Genomic DNA, 16,833 nt, shown 5'->3' with positions numbered 1-16,833 from the left:
CAGGTCTCCTCCCTCAGCAGACTCCGCAAACCTTCCTAACCCTGTGTTCTGCCCTGTGTGCTGCTGGGGATCCGGTCCCCCCAGCCCGGCCTGCCTCTGTCCTGGCAGCTACAGGTCCCCTTCTGCACAGCACTACTGCAAACCTTGCTAATACTGCCTGCCCTGCCTCCGTGTTCCCCTGGGGTCCAGAGCTCATCCAAACCGGGGCTGCAAGCCTGGCAGGGCGCAAGCAGCCCCAACGAGGGCCAGTGCCACTCCAAAATGAGTCCTGCCCCAGGGGGAGGGGAAGACAGCCACACATACCGGTCCTAACTGGCTGCGGTAGTGGGTGGGGGTGGGGGGGTAGACATCTGGTCTGACGGCAGGCCCTGCTCACCAACGAACTTCTCAGGGAGCAACAAGCACGAGGCCGGTGCTACTGCGTCTCTGGCGAACCCCTGCTCTGACTCAACTCAAACCCAAGGTGGCCCCAGACTGGCCCACAAACAGCCCAGGGACAAAACCCTGCCCACAATAGGCAAAGACACCCTGTGCGGACGACTGGACTTAAGGCAGAGGGGGCTCAGCCACCACAGGAGGGCGCACATCACATACAGGGCATGCCCCTGAAGGGCCAGGTTCTGGGGAACAGGGAACAGCACGGCAGGACATGGAAAGTTCTCTCCTTCATAAGGACACTACTTTCAAGAGCAGGAGATGGAGCTGACTTTCCTAACACACAGAAACAGACACACAGACAAGATGAGGAGACAGAGGAATATGTTCTAAGTGGAAGAGCAGGAAAAATTCACAGTACGAGAGCTAAGCAAAACAGAGATAAGTAATTTTTCTGATAGATAATTTAAAGTAATGGTCATATGGCACAAAAACAGACACATAGACCAATGGAATAGAATAGAAACCCCAGAACTAGACCCACAAACGTATGGCCAACTCATCTTTGACAAAGCAGGAAGAACATCCAATGGAAAAAAGACAATCTCTTTAACAAATGGTGCTGGGAGAACTGGACAGCAACATGCAGAAGGTTGAAACTAGACCACTTTCTCACACCATTCACAAAAATAAACTCAAAATGGATCAAGGACCTGAATGTGAGACAGGAAACCATCAAAACCTTAGAGGAGAAAGCAGGAAAAGACCTCTCTGACCTCAGCCGTAGCAATCTCTTACTCGACACATCCCCAAAGGCAAGGGAATTAAAAGCAAAAGTGAATCACTGGGACCTTATGAAGATAAAAAGCTTCTGCACAGCAAAGGAAACAACCAACAAAACTAAAAGACAACCAACGGAATGGGAAAAGATATTTGCAAATGACATATCGGACAAAGGGCTAGTATCCAAAATCTATAAAGAGCTCACCAAACTCCACACCCGAAAAGCAACTAACCCAGTGAAGAAATGGGCAGAAAACATGAATAGACACTTCTCTAAAGAAGACATCCGGATGGCCAACAGGCACATGAAAAGATGTTCAGCGTCGCTCCTTATCAGGGAAATACAAATCAAAACCACACTCAGGTATCACCTCACGCCAGTCAGAGTGGCCAAAATGAACAAATCAGGAGACTATAGATGCTGGAGAGGATGTGGAGAAACGGGAACCCTCTTGCACTGTTGGTGGGAATGCAAATTGGTGCAGCCGCTCTGGAAAGCAGTGTGGAGGTTCCTCAGAAAATTAAAAATAGATCTACCCTATGACCCAGCAATAGCACTGCTAGGAATTTATCCAAGGGACACAGGAGTACTGATGCATAGGGGCACCTGTACCCCAATGTTCATAGCAGCACTCTCAACAATAGCCAAATTATGGAAAGAGCCTAAATGTCCATCAACTGATGAATGGATAAAGAAATTGTGGTTTATACACACAATGGAATACTACGTGGCAATGAGAAAAAATGAAATATGGCCTTTTGTAGCAACGTGGATGGAACTGGAGAGTGTGATGCTAAGTGAAATAAGCCATACAGAGAAAGACAGACAGCATATGGTTTCACGCTTATGTGGATCCTGAGAAACTTAACAGGAACCCATGGGGGAGGGGAAGAAAAAAAAAAAAAAAGAGGTTAGAGTGGGAGAGAGCCAAAGCATAAGAGACGGTTGAGAACTGAGAACAAACTAAGGGTTGATGGGGGGTGGGAGGGAGGAGAGGGTGGGTGATGGGTATTGAGGGGGGCACCTTTTGGAATGAGCACTGGGTGTTGTATGGAAACCAATTTGACAATAAATTTCATATATAAATAAAAAAATAAATAAAATAAAATAAAATAAATAAAAAATAAATAAATAAACGTTAAAAATAAATAAATAAATAAATAAATAAATAAATAAATAAATAAAATGTTAAAAAAAATAAAGTAATGGTCATAAAGATACTCATGAGACTCAAGCAAAGAGTGGAAGACTTTGGTAAGACCCTTAACAAAGAGATAGAAAACAAAAAAGAGCCAATCCACGAAGAACTGAATAAATGAAATTAAAAACACACTGGATGGAAGGAATAGTAGAGGAAGCAGAAGAATGAATCAGCAGCCTGAAGGACAGAGGAATGGAAAGCAATGAAAGTGAACAAGAGACAGAGAGAAGGAAAAATAATAATAAATGAAAATAGATTCAGGGAACTCAGTGACACCATCAAGCATAGTAATATTTGCATTATAGGGATCTCAGGAGGAGAAGAGAAAGAAAAGGGGATGGAAAATTTGTTTGAAGAATATAGTAGCTGAAAATTTCCCGAAGCTGGGGAAGGAAAAACAAATCCAGATCCGGGAGGCAAAGAGAGCCCCCAACAAAACCAACCCAAGGAGGTCCACACCAAGACACATAGTAATTAAAATGGCAAAAAGGAGAGACAGAGAATTTTAAAACCAGCAAGAGAAAAGAAGACAGTTACATACAAGGGAAATCCCAAAGGGCTATCAGCTGATTTTTCAGCAGAAACTTGGCAGGCCAGAAACGAGTGAAAGGATATATTCAGAGTGCTGAAAGGAAAAACCTGCAACCAACAATACTCTATCCACGTAGGCTATCATTCAGAATAGAAGGAGAGATAAAGTGTTTTCCAGAGAAACAAAAGTTAAAGGACTTAATTACCATGAAACCAGCCCTACAAGAAAATGTTACAGGGACTCTTTGAACAGAGAGGAAATACCATAAGTAGGAGTAAGTAAAATAGGAAGCACAAAAGCAGTAAAAATAAGTATATCTGTAAAAAATCAGTCATGGGATTCATAAAATAAAAGGATGTAAAGTATGACACCATATACCTAAAATGTGGAGGGCAGAGGAGTGAAAAAAATGGGTTGAAACTTAAGTGACAATCAACTCAATATAGACTGCTATATGCAGAATTTGTTAGATACGAACCTAATGGTAACCATAAATTATAAACCAGTTACAGATACACAAAGAATTAAGAGAAAGGAATCCAAGTATATTGCTAAAAAAAGCCAGCAAACTGTGGGTGAAGAGAGCAAGAAAGGAACGCAGAAGAACTGCAAAAAACCCATAAAACAATTAACAAAATGGCAGTAACTACATACCTATCAATAATTACTTTGAGTGTAAATGGACTAAATGCTCCAATCAAAATAAACAGGGAGACAGAGTGGATAAAAAAAAAACAAGACTCATCTATATGCCTGCTAGATATATCTATATCTATATGCCTGCAAGATACTCCTTTCAGACCTAAAGACATCTGAGGATTGAAAGTGAAGGGATGGAAAACATTTACCATACAAATGAAAGTAAAAAGAAAGCCGAGAGTAGCAATACTTACATGGACAAACTGGACTTTAAAACAAAGGTTGTAACAAGAGACAAAGAATGACACTGTATAATCATAAAGGAATCAATCCAACAAGAAGATTTAACAATTGTAAATATGTATGCATCCAACATGGAAGCACCCCAATACCTAAAACAGTTAATAACAAACATAAAGGAACCAATCGATAGCAATACAATAATCATAGGACTTTAAAACCTCACTTACACCAAACAGAAAATCACAAGGAAACAGTGGCTTTGAATGATACACGGGATCAGATGGATTTAACAGTATATTCAGAAAATTTCATCCTAAAACAGAATACACATTTTTTTCAAGTCCACATGGAACGTTCTCAGTGTAGATAACCTATTGGGCCATAAAACAAGACTCAACAAATTAAAAAAGACTGAAATCATACCATGCATCTTTTCTGACCACAACCCTAGGAAATTAGAAATCAATCAGAAGAAAAACTCTGGAAAGAACACAAATACTAAACAATGAATGGGTGAACCAAGAAATCAAAGAGTAAATAAAAAACTACATGGAGACCAATGAAAATGAAAACACAACTATCTAAAATCTTTGGGATGCAGCAGAAGTGGTTTTAAGGGGGAAGTTTATAGTAGTACAGGCCTACCTCAAGAAGCGAGAAAAATCTCAAATAAACAACCTAACCTTACACCTATAGGAGCTAGAAAAAGAACAAACAAAACCCCCAAACAGCAGAAAGAAGGAAATAATGAAGATTAGAGCAGAAATAAATGGCATAAAAACAATAAAAACAATAGGACAGATCAATGAAGCCAGGATCTGGTTCTTTGAAAAAATCAGTAAAATTGATCAACTTCTAGCCAGGCTCATAAATAAAAAGGAAAAGAAGATTCAAATAAACCAAAGTCAGAAATGGACAAGGAGAAATAGCTACAGAAACCACAGAAATACAAATGATTGTAAAATAGTATGAAAAATTATTATGTCAATAAATTGGACAACCTAAAAGAAAAGGATAAATTCCTAGAAACATATAACCTACCAAAGCTGAAGCAGGAAAAAAATAGAAAGTTTGAACAGACACATTATCAGCAATGAAATGGTATCAGTAATCAGAAAACTTCCAACAAACAAAATAGCTGGACTAGATAGCTTCATAGGTGAATTCTTCTAAACATTTAAAGAAGAGTTAATAACTATTCTTCTCAAACTATTCCAAAAAATAGAAGAGGAAGGAAAACTTCCAAATTCATTCTATGAGGCCAGCATTACCCTGAAACCAATACCAGAAAAAGGTACTGAAAAAATAAAGAGAACTATAAGCCAATATCTCTGATGAACACAGATTCAAAATTCCTCAACAAAATATTAGCAAACTGAATCCAACAATACATTAAAAAAATCATTCACGGGGCGCCTGGGTGGCGCAGTCGGTTAAGCGTCCGACTTCAGCCAGGTCACGATCTCGCGGTCCGCGAGTTCGAGCCCCGCGTCGGGCTCTGGCCTGATGGCTCAGAGCCTGGAGCCTGTTTCCCGATTCTGTGTCTCCCTCTCTCTCTGCCCCTCCCCCGTTCATGCTCTGTCTCTCTCTGTCCCAAAAATAAATAAACGTTGAAAAAAAAAAAATTAAAAAAAAAAAAATCATTCACTGGGATAGAGTGGGATTTATTCCCAGGATGCAAGGGTGGTTCAATATTTGCAAATCAATCACTGTGATACATCACCATCAACAAGAGAAAGGATAGAAACTAATAAAGGCCATGTATGAACAACCCACAGCAACATCATACACAATGACAAAAAACAGATTTTCCTGAGGTCAGGTACAAGAAAAGCGATGGAAAATGGACAGCCTTCCACAGAGTACTGGAAGCCCTCGTCATAGCAATTAGACAACAAAAAGAAATAAAAGGCATCCAAATCAGTAAGGAAGGAGTAGTATTTTCAGTATTTGCAGATGACATATTATATACATAGAAAGTTATAAAGACTCCACCAAAAAACTACTAGTCCTGATAAATTAATTCTGTAAGGTCACGGGATACAAAATTAATATGCAGAAGTCTGTTGCATTTCTATACACTAATAATGAAGCAGCACTTAACGTGATTAACACTGAGTAATGTATGGAATGGCTGAATCACTATACAGCACACTTGAAACTAACATAACACTGTATGTTAACTATACTGGAATTCAAGTAAAAAATACAATAAAAATTAGTTTTTGATTTTCCAGCTTCATTGACATGGCATTGATATATAAATTATGTAAATTAATTTAAGGCATACAATTTGATGATTGCATACACACATATACTGCAAAATGATTACCACAATAAGGTTAGTTAAAAGTTCCATAGAGGGGCGCCTGGGTGGCGCAGACGGTTAAGCGTCCGACTTCAGCTCAGGTCACGATCTCGCGGTCCGTGAGTTCGAGCCCCGCGTCGGGCTCTGGGCTGATGGCTCAGAGCCTGGAGCCTGTTTCCGAGTCTGTGTCTCCCTCTCTCTCTGCCCCTCCCCCGTTCATGCTCTGTCTCTCTCTGTCCCCAAAATAAATAAACGTTGAAAAAAAAAATTAAAAAAAAAAAAAGTTCCATAGAATTATGCCTTTTAAGGCATTTTATTTTTTAAAAGTTTATTTATTTTTTGAGAGAGAGAGAGAGAGAGAGAGAGGGAGGGAGGGATGGGAGATAGGGGGAGAAAGAGAATCCCAAGCAGGCTCTGTGCTGTCAGTGCAGAGCCTGACACAGGGCTTGAACCCAGGAACTGTGAGGTCATGACCTGAGCCGAAATTCAGAGTCTAAAGTTTAACTGACTGAGCCACCCAGGCCCCTGAGTTGTGTTTGTTTTTTTTTTTTTTAAAAACAAGCATAATAGCTAAGTAGTTAAGAGCATAGATGCTAGAGACAGAATGCCTCCATTTTAATCCTGACTATGCCATATAGCCTAGCAATGTCCCTTACACAAGTTATTAGCCCTCTGTTTGCCTCAGTTTCCTCTTCTATAAAATGGAAGTTATATTATTTACCTCATAGAGTTATTGTGAGAATTAAATTTGTCTCCATATGTAAAGTGCCTGGAATAGTGACCAGCACACTATCTAATCCTTACCTAGAATAATTTGCTTCAGGGTCTCTGATTAAATTTCTGATCTCAGGGTGCCTGGGTGGCTGTCAGTTGAGCGTCTGACCTCGGCTCAGGTCATGATCTCATGTTTTGTAAGTTCGAGCCCCACATCAGGCACTGTGCTGACAGCTCAGAGCCTGGAGCCTCCTTCGGATTCTGTGTCTCCCTCTCTCTGATCACGCTCTGTCTCTCTCTCTCAAAAATAAACATTAAAAAAAAAAAATTTCTGATCTCATCATGGGCGCCTGAGCGGCTCAGTTGTTTAAGCGTCCGACTTTGGCTTAGGTCATGATCTTACGGTTTGTGAGTTTGAGCCCTGCATCGGGCTCTGTGCTGACAGCTCAGAGCCTGGAGCCCACTTTGGATTCTTTGTTTTCCTCTCTCTCTGCCCTGCCCCCACTTGCACTCTGTCTTTCGCTCTGTCTCAAAAATAAACAAACATTTAAAAAAAACTTCTGATCTCATGAAAACTAGATGTACTGTAAGGTAAGAACACTAGGGCTGTAATACAAAATCCTGCCTCTGCTTTAATCTAGCTATGTTATCTCAAGCTATAATTTCACTTATAATGTTTGTATCAATGTCCTTATCCATTAAATGTAGGAGTTAAACTCAATTGTATCTTTGGTTCTTTCTAGTAATCACATTTCTTATTCTTTGAAGATATTCTTGATACTACCTGGAAAAGGAAAAAAAAATGCATCCTGTTTGAAATCATATTTCAAAGGATTTATATGCTGATATCATTTGGCTTTTTAAGAAATCCAAGTAAAACTGCCTGTAGAAATGTGTACAAATTATGGATATACAGATCCCATATAAACACCCAGATTGCACAGCCATCCAAATCAAAAAGAAGTAAAACCAGCACTGAGAATGCGTCCCTCCTTCCCTGTTTTCACATACCACCCCGCACCAGAGATTTGCTTGTTCTTGATAGAAGATGAATATAAACCTGATAGAAATGGAATGTGTGTTTTTGTGACTGGCTTCTTTTGCACAGTATTATGGTGTGAGACTCATCTATGTTACTGTTTCCTAGCAGTGGCTCCCTGATTTTCATTCATTGTGGTGTTTCATGGAATGAGTGATGTGATTTCATTTTCTTTCTCTATCAGTGTTGAAGGACTTCTGAGGTAATTTCAGGTCCTGGCTATACAGCTCGTGGACATGTCTTTTTCTGTCAGACTGGAATTGTGGGGTTATAGGACATGCCCATCACAGTTGACCCTTGAACAACTCAGACCTCTGTGTGGCCAAAACTCTGCAATGTTTGGCTCCCTCACAACTGAACTAAGAGCCTGCTGCTAACAAAGAAGTCTCATTGATAACAGAAACACTAGATGAACACGTATCTTGTAAGTCATACATATTACATGCTGTATTCTCACAGTAAAGTCAACTACAGAAAAGAAAACGATACGAAAATCATAAGAGAAAATACATTTACAGTCCTGTGCTGCAGACATCCACTTGTAAGTGGGCCGGTGCAGTTCAAATCTGTGTTGTTCAAGGTTAATTGAATTTAACTTTAGCAGATATGAGAGTTTCTAGGTGTGTCACATCTTTGCCAACACTTAGTATTGGATCTTTTTAATTTCAGCCATGCTGCTGTACGTAGTTGTATCTAATTGTTTTAACGTGGATTTTCCTGAGGACTGAACCTGAGATCTTATCATGTTTATTGACCTTTTGGCTATCCTCCTATATGAAAAACATATTATTACTATTAATTATTATTATTATTATTTTGAGAGAGAGAGAGGCGGAATATCCCAAGCAGGCTCCACACCCAGCACTGAGCCTGGCACAGGGCTCAATCTCACAACCACAAGATCACGACCCGAGCCAAAATCAAGACTCAGCTGCTTATCCAAGCCACCCAGGCGCCCCTGAAAATCTTATTTAAATATTTTGTTTTAAAAAATGGGTGTGCTGGTCTTTCTGATGTACCACCTAGTTTACAGTCCCATTGTTCAGTCAAATACTATTGTAGGTGTTGCTGTGCAGGTATTCTATAGATGGTTTTAGCTCAATCAATTTGCTTTAAGTAAGGGGGATTACCTTGGATAATCTGTGTGCGTCTGATTCAATCAGTTCAAAGGTCTTAAAAGCAGGACTGAGGCTTCCTTGAGAGAATACAAAGTTCAGCCTGTGGACCACAACTTTCAGTGCATCCCTGTGAGCTCTGGCTTGCCCGTCCTCTTGGCCTGCCCTAAAAATGTCAAACTTGCCAGCTCTCATACTCGCGGAAGCCAGTCCCTTGCAATAAAGGTGAATACATCTCACTGGACCTGCTTCTTTGGTTGAACCCTGACTGATATAGTTGGGTTGTCTTTTTCTTATCACCTATAAGAATTCTTCATATATTCTGGATATGAGCTTTTTCTTGGTATTAGGCACTGCCAACATCTCTCTGTGGTTTACCTTTCCATTATCTTACAGGTGCTTTTGGATGAAAAAAATTTGTAATTTTAATGTACAATTTGTCAATCTTGCCCTTAATGGTGTTTTTTACGTTCACATAAATCTTTGCCCACCCTAAAGTCATAAACATATTCCCTACGTTATTTCCTGTTTCACTTTCCTTATTTATATCTATAGTCCATCTGGGATTGTGTGTATGGTGTGAGGTATGGGTCATTTTGCTAATTCCATACAGTGAAGGGTTCACTCGAAATGTTTAATATTTAGATAGTTTGGACAAACCACGTATTTAGCATTGTTAGTACTGGATTTTCTGAGGATGATTACGTACGAAGAACACACAACAGTTTGAGTATTTGTATCTCTTTAAAAACAGGCTTGCCTGATAAAAAATGTTTTTAAAAAGGAGTACCTGGCTGACTCAGTCAATAGGGCATGTGACTTGATCTCCAGGTCAAGAAAAATTAAAAAGAAATATTAAAAGCAGGACTAAAAATGGGGTGCCTGGGTGGCTCAGTTGGTTAAGTGTCTGACTTCAGCTCAGGTCATGATCTCACGGTTCGTGGGTTCGAGCTACACGTCAGACTCTGTGCTGACAGTTTGAAGCCTGGAGCCTGTTTCCGATTCTGTGTCTCCCTCTCTCTCTGCCCCTCACCTTCTTGCACTCTGTCTCTCTCTCTCTCTCTCTCTCTGTCAAAAATGAATAAACATTAAAAAATATTAAAAAAAAAAAGCAGGACTAAAACTGTTAAATTCATTATATTTTCCAGTGTTCCTGCTCAACTACCCTGAAGAACTACCTCTACGATTAAATGTTAGAAACATATTCACTTCTCCAGATGAACATACATTATATTCATTCATCTGAGAATGAGGACATCATTTTAATATGCTACTCTTCCATGCTTAAGTTGTTGGGAAATTATGTTTCCTTATATTTTTCCTGATCAGCTCAGGCTCTGAAAGATGATGTTTGCTTAATACCTACATTTATTATACAGTTTTAGTACAAAACGCCTGGGACTTGGAGCCACAGGTATTTGGAGTGAAATGCTAACTTTGGTATTTATTAGCTTTTGACCTTGGGCAATTCAATTTCCTTTTTGCAAAACGGGGTTTTAAAAAATACTTATTTATCAGGCTTGTTGTGAGGCTTAAATGAGACACGAAGTGTACACTTAGCACTGCAACTGGCACAGACTAGGAACTCAAAAAAGTAACCATTATAATTAATTTATCATTACTTTAGAATATCCAATCTATATAAAGCTTTCATCTTTTTTTGGGGGGGGAGAAGTAGGGTGAAAACTAAAGTCACATTGTATAATGACTAGATAAAAAGAGAATAAAATCTTTAGTGAGGAAAATAACTTAAAACAATGTAGGTTTTTGCCAAGAACCAGACTCTGAACTACACAGAACACACTGGGGGTCACCAGAGGGGAAGTGAGGGTGAGGGTTGGGGCAACAAGGGATGGGAATGAAGGAGGGCACTTGTCCTGATGAGAAGAAAATAAAATGAAAAAAACAATTTAGCTTTTTATAGATAACTACTGAAGATTTTTAGATTGGAATCTTTGCATTTAGCTGATATGACTTGTGTCCATCAATTTAAGAAAAATTTGGGTGATGACCAAGCACCATGTAATGAATTACAATAAAAGCCCTCTGTCCTTAAAATCTCACAGTCTAATTATAGAAGAGTTTGAATATTAAAATTTAAACTGACTCCCTCTTTACATCACTTTAGTATTTAGTCATACCTCTGGGAAAAGGAAAGAATTGCTTTTCTGACTTTTTCCCAAGTCCTATCTGTTTCTCAATAGGCAACTGATTACTACTGGTAGGCAAATTTATGGGCTTCTAGTCCATTCCTCCAGAGGAAAATAGCTTCACCAGGAGTTAACCAGCTACTAAGGGTGATGGCATTTTATAGGGAACTGATTTTCAAAAATGTATAAAGGAATGCTATCATTCCCCCATAGGTAACCCAGCATACATAACACCTAAAAGTAGAGCAGCCGCTCTTTTGGAAAGGGAATGGGAAGGTCAAACGCCACCTATGATTAGCTTGTAACTATTCAATTTAACATTTCAAAGAAAAATGAAAGAAAGTATTATAACCACATTTACTTACCTATTTAGAATAATTAATTAAAAATATTTTTCTCTGTGCTTATTTTGACAGAAATTTTGACTATAATACTGGGGTAATGTAATGACAGAAAGATATGGGATAAGAATTGGACCCTGTTCTTTGTTTTTCCTCTTTTATTTTTTTTTTGTTTTTTTGTTTTGTTTTTTTTAATTTTTTTTTTTTTAAAGTTTATTTATTTTTGAGACTGAGAGACAGAGCATGAACGGGGGAGGAGCAGAGAGAGAGGGAGACACAGAATCGGAAGCAGGCTCCAGGCTCTGGGCCATCAGCCCAGAGATCTCACGGACCGTGAGATCGTGACCTGAGCTGAAGTCGGACGCTTAACCGACTGAGCCACCCAGGCGCCCCCGTTTTTCCTCTTTTAAACTAACAAGAAAAGTCACAGAAAAAAATGGAGGCTGGGAAAAGTTTCTAATTTTAGTTGAGCAAAGGTTGGGTCATTCTCTTAAAAGCTTCAGCTAGATAGACAAGGATAGAATATTAAGGGAGATTAGTAATTTGTATTTACTTTTAAACATTTTTCTTAAAAATGTTTATTTTTGAGAGAGACAGCATGAGTAGGGGAGAGGCAGAGAGAGAGAGAGAGAGAGGGAGACACAGAATCTGAAGCAGGCTCCAGGCTCCGAGATGTCACCACAGGGCCCGCCATGGGGCTTGAACCCACGGACCGTGAGATTATGACCTGAGCTGAAGTCAGATGCTTAACCGAGTGAACCACCCAGGTGCCTCATGAGATTAGTTATTTTTATAAGGCTAAGTTATTACTTAATATTATATCTATAGGGTGTACACAGCCATACCTCAATGAGAAAAATTTCACATGAATTTAAAAGCTGTACGCTTTATCTATAAAAATATCTAAGTTTTTTCTTACCAGCAGCCTTTTCATTTTGACCCAGGATATTATTTCGTCTTTTCCACAAGGGAACAGATTCTTCTTTAGTAGTTCTAAGAGTCACAGTGTGATGACTTTCTTCATAAACAGGACATCTGTGGGTGCAGTGAAACACCCCACCTTGCTGGGCAACCGTTTGCGTGCCGTTTGAAAGATGTATTTTTGCTAAAGTTCGGCACTCAGGAGAACAGTATGGCAGAGAAGGCATCGTAGTGGCTAATTCAGAGCAAACATCTGAGGGCGGAAAACTACTTTCTTGATTCCATTCATTTAACCTGTGTTCTGTTGGAAGCACAGGTTGTGAATTAACATAGTTTTGTGTCATGACGTTTTGAGAATTTTCAAGTGTTACTGATGGACACTGAGACACCTGTGTATCTTTACCACCCCTCATATGCGACGGAGACTTAGGGGGAGGATGAGGCACAGTCAGTCTACCCCGAGCTGGTAAAAATACGTCAGCTTTGCTTGCGGACTGTGGCCGAACGACAGTGCCTTTTCTGCTGGTACACGCAGAGTGTGCCTGGGCTTGAGCACATCTTGTTCTCCTCATGACTTTTGCGCCACCTCTTCGTGGGTGAGCTTTCTGAGCTTTAGAATTACCACTAGGTATAGGGGCTTGGCTTTCCTCTTTTTCTGAGGCTGGCCACGCTTGTTTAGCAACATCATAACCTGAAGGTATGAGACAGCTCCGAGGCACACGGTCTGTTCCAGGTTCTCCTAAAGCAGCGGCATTTTCAGAGATAGAGCCCTCCGTGGGCTTTGTTCCCTCAGCAGAATTCACAGGACAGGCAGGAGCGTTAATGATGTTGCTGGCAGCACCACTTTTAGGCTGAACGTGGAATGGTTGAGACCACTGTTGAGATAGTTCTGTTCTCTTCTTCAGTGAATGAGTATCCGCAGCAGTTTTTTCTGTATCTCCAGTTTCATCAAACCACCTCAGTTTTTTAATAGTCTTTGGTATTTCTGTACCTTTTTCTTTTGTTAATTCAATACTATCTCTGATAGCTGCTGCTCTTTGATTTCCGAACTTGAAGCTTCGGTTTATAACTAGTGCCTTAAAACAATCGTGTTCGTATTTAGATTCTTTTTTTAAAATACTTTTAAGAAACCTTACACCGTTTCTCTCATGAATGGTGTATTTCATTTTCTTGTGCTGAGCGACTAAGTCGCAGTTAGAGACTACGTCAGACACTGATGTTGATGTTTCCGCTATTTTTTGTTTTCTATCTTTTGAATCAGACTTGTGAGGTATATAGGCAACTTGAAAATCATCTGAAAATAAAGGCCAGTCTTCCTTATTACAATTAAAATATTTTATCTTCTCATCTGTTACATTTTTCAATTCTCCTAACTTATCAGAACACTGCACTGGGTCGATTTCTTTTATATGTAGGCTGCTGTTTGGTAGGGGCCTAGCTGATTGCATATTAGGCAAAAACAAAGGTGTCGCCGTGGGTACAAATGAAGTAGGAACTGAAGTAGTTCTATTTTCCTGTATTAATTCGGAATTTTTCCCTTGGTCTGTAGTTGCAGCCGTTTCCTGTGTTAGGGAGTCTGGAGTGGTGCGGTTAGAGAACCTGCTGAACTTAAATGCCGGGCTCTCAGTAACAGAGGGTCTCTCTCTTCTGAACACTCCAGTAGAGGACTGAGTTGTTCTCACAGCGCTGGTTTTGGAGACCTCTTTGTTTTTTCCATCTTGTACACATACGGGAGGACTATACACAAAGGTTACTGAATTATTAGCATTATTTGCGACTCTTTCCACAGGTGGATTTTGTTCTGTACCGTTAAAACGTTCACAAGAAGATAGAACATTAGGTTTACTTAAAATATCTGAGAGAGGAGTGACAGTCCGAGTATCTGGATCATGTACATTTATGAGCCAATTATTTATATGTTGAGTTTTAGAGAGTGACAGTGTATCTTCATCAAAGCAGCTTAGATTTGTTGATTGTAGATTTACTGATTTGAGAGAAACAGAATTTTGCTGGTTTGATGTGGAAAGCTCCTTGTTAATTGTTAAATATATTTCTTCATGTTCCCCAGCCTCGAGACTGTCTATACTTGAGAGGGTTTCAGAGTTTGTTATTTGATTAACTTCATCACAAAATTTCTGAAAGAAAAAAAAAAAACCCATTGTTCCATAGCTTAGAACTTTTCAAATGCCAAAATTAATGATTCAACACCCCACTGTTACTGAGACCTATTGTCCTTGGCATATAAAATAATGACTACAAACACTGTAAGTATATAAATAGTCTATATCCCTGGAGTAGTCCTCAGAGTGAAAAAGAGGGAGCCAACAAAGACTTACAATAAAGTGTGTTTGCTTTAATTTCTACACCTGAACTAACTACCTAATTATTCTAGTCACAGTTCTAGCTTAGAAAATAATTTTGCTATTGCTATTCCATTTGGAGTATTGAGTTTCTTGAAAGTTTCATAACAGCAAGTGAAAATTCTGAAAAATAGTTATTTACAAATGGTATTTTTTCCCCTGAAACCTTCACTGGATTTGCATGAGATCCCTAAAGTTCTGTGACCCTAACGTGAGCTTCCTGTAGGTAGGGTTACATCTTTGTATAACAGTTAATCTTGTGGCCTATCCAGTCGAGTTCTCCACTCCGGCTGCATAGTGCAATCACATAAGGAGCTTCGTAGAAATAACTAGGCCTGGGTCCTGCTGCTTTAAGACTGGTATGGGGTTCATGTATTGGTATTTTTGTTTTAAAGTTCCCCAGGTAATTCTAATGTGGATGTAGAATTGAGAATTCTGGATTTTAATGACTCCTTTTCTGAGACTTAAAACAGTAATAATTTCTATGAATTTCATAGACATTCTCATCACTATTTCAATGAAATTTAATGGAACTTATCAGTCTTTAATAAAATTTCATGATTACTTCAAAGTATGGTATATGTTTAAAGATATTTCTAATTTCTCACATATACCTAGAATGTACTGATCTGTATCACATATCAATAAATATATTCAAGAGGATTTTAGATTGTAAATCCTAGTCAAAAAGTTAAATGGACTCAAAAGGAAATCATTGTCCTCAAAGATTTTTCATGAATTCTAGAAAATTTAAATATTCTGATCCTAAACAAAAATATACTATTTTTCTAGACCATTAAATAAATGAAGAAACCCAGGAAACTGATTACAGAATAAAAATATTTTAGTTTGTATAGTTGATGCTTATTGATATATTATCATGAAGTAAGTTTTGAAAAAGATTCATGAGAGTTTGATATTCCTGGCGTTTACCACCTACTTCTCACATCCTTCAGGACTATGGGGTCTTTTTAAAGCGATGGTCGGTCACTAGCCTAATCGGGAGAACAAAACAGAGCTTAGGTCCTTCACTGCCTGTTTCTGCAGATGAGCTGTTTTAATAGATAATGATAAGGAAACCCAGGAGGGCTTCCTTTGAGTTTACATGTAATAAGATGTAGAAATCTGGGTTTGAGGGTCTTTCTAGATGTGTGTGTGATATTCATGGCTCTAAGATTTCTGTTGTCATAGGTCTCTGATGGCCTCATATGCCAAAGCACCTGGAAAGAAGTTTAGTAATTTCTGATTTCACTAAACTATTTTTCCCCCAGATTTTTTTCTCATACCTAAGAAATGAAACCTATAACCAGCTTCAACTTCTGCTTGTAAGTTACTGATGTAGCTGTACTAATTTATTGTTGTCTTTCAGTATTTCTGTGTTTTAGTTTTAAAATCAACCTTATTGAGGTAAACTTATCTACTAAATGCATTTTAAATGTATATAGTTTGATGGATTTTGACGAATTATTCACCCAGACCCACCATATCTAACGTGAAAGTCCGTACCTGTCCACCACTAACCACCATTAATCTGCTGTCACTACAGAACTGAGTTCTCATCTGGTATCATTTTCCTTCTGCCTGAAAAACTTCCAGTGGCATTTCTTCTAGCTCAGATGCTGGTGTAGCACAGTGGTGTTCAGCTTGTTTAAGATGCCTATTTTGCCTTTGTTCTAGAAGGATACTGTTAGCTGGATATGGGATTCTAGGTTGGAAGTTTTCTGTTCTTTCTCAGAACTTTAAAAATGCTTTGCTGCCTTCTGTCCTGCAGTTAATGTGGTCTGTCTTGTCTTTGTTCACCCACATGTGTAGGTGGATCTTTTTCTCTCTCTAGGTAAATTTTTCAAAATAATTTTTTAAATGGGTACAGTTGACACACACAATGCTACATCAGTTTCAGGTGTACAACACAGTCCACAAATCTGTATGTGATGCCGTGCTCACCACCAGTGTGGCCGCCCCAGTCCCCACACAAAGCTATCACACCACTGACTACATTCCCTGTGTTGTGTAGCTGCACTGAATGTTGATGCGCCTTTGCAGGGTGTGTGTGAGTGTGTACACGTGTGCATACTTCTCCTTTGGGGAGCTTGCTGAGCTATTTGGATCTG

General features: G+C 39.2%; 1 protein-coding gene across 9 annotated transcripts in view; it reads right to left on the bottom strand.

Annotated features, from left to right (window-relative positions):
* Positions 1-16,833, bottom strand: part of CEP126 (centrosomal protein 126) — a 105,068-nt gene that overhangs the window by 32,708 nt on the left and 55,527 nt on the right. For all 9 annotated transcript variants that reach the window (XM_040460806.1, XM_040460808.1, XM_040460810.1 and 6 more), the window contains one exon: positions 12,361-14,497. In XM_040460806.1, the coding sequence (XP_040316740.1) occupies positions 12,361-14,497 (2,137 nt within the window). The remainder of the gene's footprint in view (positions 1-12,360; positions 14,498-16,833) is intronic.

Source organism: Herpailurus yagouaroundi, unplaced genomic scaffold (assembly GCF_014898765.1).
Source record: "Herpailurus yagouaroundi ecotype Mexico unplaced genomic scaffold, PumYag 251, whole genome shotgun sequence".
NCBI classification, from domain to species: domain Eukaryota; kingdom Metazoa; phylum Chordata; class Mammalia; order Carnivora; family Felidae; genus Herpailurus; species Herpailurus yagouaroundi.
Note: the sequence above shows the minus strand (reverse complement) of the source record. Positions and strands in the feature narration are given on the sequence as shown.